The sequence below is a fragment of the Mesitornis unicolor genome, unplaced genomic scaffold (genome assembly GCF_000695765.1).
Source record: "Mesitornis unicolor isolate BGI_N332 unplaced genomic scaffold, ASM69576v1 Scaffold43707, whole genome shotgun sequence".
Classification (NCBI taxonomy): domain Eukaryota; kingdom Metazoa; phylum Chordata; class Aves; order Mesitornithiformes; family Mesitornithidae; genus Mesitornis; species Mesitornis unicolor.
Window position 1 is genome coordinate 1 of NW_010195499.1, and position 2,549 is coordinate 2,549.

The window sequence follows — 2,549 nt, forward strand, 5'->3', positions numbered from 1 at the left end:
TGTGCTCCCTGTCCCTCTTCCACTACTCGGAGTACCTGGTGACGGCCATCAACAACCCACGCAGCCTCTCGCTGGACTCCTTCCTGCTCAACCACAGCTTCGAGTACAACCTGGCCGCCCTCTCCTCCTGGGTGGAGTTCACGCTGGAGAAGCTCCTCTTCCCAGGTCAGTCGCCCTGTCCCCCCCCCCGTGTCCCCTGGCTGTGCGTGGGCTCACCCAGGGCCCACCTGTCTAGGAGCAAAGCACTGCTGATCCATGCCAGCTTTAACGTGGCCTTAATCTCTCTGTGCTCAAAGCCTCTTGGTTTTGAGGGACGGGGGGAGCAGCCCCCTCGTTCTGGCACACCGGGCTCTTTGTCATGGAGCGAGGTTTCAGCTCTGGTCTGCTGCCTCTTTCAAGCCGCTTTGATGGTCCAAAGAACGACGCTTCAGTTGCATCTGGGCATCTTCTTTGGGCCTGATGTCAAACCAAACCTGTTGCTGTTTGTCCAGTCCTGGGGGAGCTTCCTTATTTTAGGGGAAGAGGGGAGATGTTTTTCTTCCTTGCTTTGCAATGGCAGTGCAGGCTGTGGAGCTCCCCGTGTCCCCGAGCTGCTTGGCTGTGCTTTATGTGGTAAAGCCAGGCCTCAGTACCGGGTTGCCCTGAGGGTGATGCAGTGTGAGTACAGGCTCTGCCTCAGGGGTGACTCCATGGCAGGGGATGCTGGTTTTGTTTTGGTGATGCCAGCTGTGCTTTATGCGTTGTTGTGCTTTGAGATGGGGGAGCCCACCCCTGTGGCCCTCACACCTGAGCCTGGCCTGTGCAAACCCGCTGTGACCCGTCTGCGTTCGCCTGCAGAGCTGAAGCAGATCACCTGGCTGAGCACCGTCGGGCTGCTGATGGTGATCTTCGGGGACTGTCTGAGGAAAGTGGCCATGCTCACGGCTGGCTCCAACTTCAACCACATCGTCCAGAACGAGAAGTCGGACACTCACACTTTGGTGACCAGCGGGGTGTACGGGTGGTTCCGGCACCCGTCCTACGTGGGGTGGTTTTACTGGAGTATTGGAACACAGGTACCGTACACAGAGCGCTCGGATACTTTTGTCTTGTAACCTGGGGCTTTTCTCTTAATGCTGCCCCCTGCCCTAACGGGATGCAAGCTGTCAGCGACAGGGGTGGCCCAGGCACAGACTTCGGGAAGTCTCCGGCCTGCTGCTGACACGTGGTGGGGTCAGGAAACCCCAAGTGCTCTGCCCTGCACAATCTTTGGGGAGACCCCACCACCTGGATTTTCAGTGTGGAATAGGCAGGGGCAGTGGGGCTGGGATTTGAGCCAGAGCAGCCCCAGAGCCTTGGGGTACAATTGCTGCCAGCCCAAAGCTGCTGTCTGGAGTGGTCTCGTATCATCCACGAGCGCTCAGGCGCAGCCTCGCTCCTGCCAAACTCCAGTCCTGTGCTGGATGGCGAAGAAAACTCTGCTGAGAGTGCCCGGGGCCTGACCACAGGGTAACTGGAAGCTGTTTAGACCTTGTGACAAACTTAATGAAGGGTGACCGCATCTGGAATATTGCGTCCAGTTCTGGGCCCTCAGTTCAAGAAGGACAGGAACTGCTGGAGAGAGTCCAGCGTAGGGCTACAAAGATGATGGAGGGAGTGGAGCATCTCCCTTCTGAGGAGGGGCTGAGGGACCTGGGTCTCTTTAGTTTGCAGAAGAGGAGACTGAGGGGAGACCTCATTCATGTTCATAAATATTTAAAGGGTGAGTGTCACGAGGATGGAGCCAGGCTCTTCTCGGTGACAAACAATGATAGGACAAGGGGTAACGGACACAAACTGGAACACAGGAGGTTCCACTTCAATTGGAGAAGAAACTTCTTCTCAGTGAGGGTGACAGAGCCCTGGCCCAGGCTGCCCAGAGAGGTTGTGGAGTCTCCTTCTCTGGAGACATTCAAAACCCGCCTGGACGCCTTCCTGTGTAACCTCATCTGGGTGTTCCTGCTCCGGCAGGGGGATTGGACTGGATGAGCTTTGGAGGTCCCTTCCAATCCCTGACGTTCTGTGATGAGCATGCAGGGGGTGGCCTCGCTGCCTCTGAGGGGCGAGGGGACGCTGAGCACCGCTCTCTGTTCCCAGGTGTTACTCTGCAACCCCATCTGCATGGTGGGCTACGCGCTGGTGTCCTGGCGCTTCTTCAGGGAGCGGATCGAGGAGGAGGAGATCACGCTCATCCACTTCTTTGGGGAAGAGTACCTGGAGTACAAAAGGAAGGTGCCCTCGGGTCTCCCTTTTATTAAAGGAGTCAAAGTGGAGCTGTGACGTGGGCAGAAACCGGCCTGGCTGAGCGCGGGCCCGGCTGCAGGCGCCACGGTGCCGGGGACGATGCGTGGTGCTGGGAGTCGCCCGTTGGTGTTTCCCGGCTGCCCGGAGGAGCTGGCGAAGGGCTGCGGAGCTGGGCACCCTGCCGGGGCGCTCGCGGATCAGGAGCTCATTCGTCCTCCTCGAGATAAGTCCTCCTTTGCACATTCAGGGATCTTCCAGATAACTTTGCCTGTAGCCACCCTAGAGAG

At 58.1% G+C, this 2,549-nt stretch overlaps 1 protein-coding gene across 1 annotated transcript; it reads left to right on the plus strand.

Moving 5' to 3' along the window:
* Nucleotides 1-6: 6 nt before the first annotated feature.
* ICMT (isoprenylcysteine carboxyl methyltransferase) lies at nt 7-2,324 on the plus strand. The gene is made up of 3 exons (XM_010188119.1): nt 7-165; nt 838-1,055; nt 2,116-2,324. The coding sequence occupies exons 2-3, from the start codon at nt 879-881 to the stop codon at nt 2,296-2,298; spliced, it is 360 nt and encodes a 119-aa protein (XP_010186421.1). The 5' UTR covers nt 7-165; nt 838-878; the 3' UTR covers nt 2,299-2,324.
* Nucleotides 2,325-2,549: the final 225 nt, after the last annotated feature.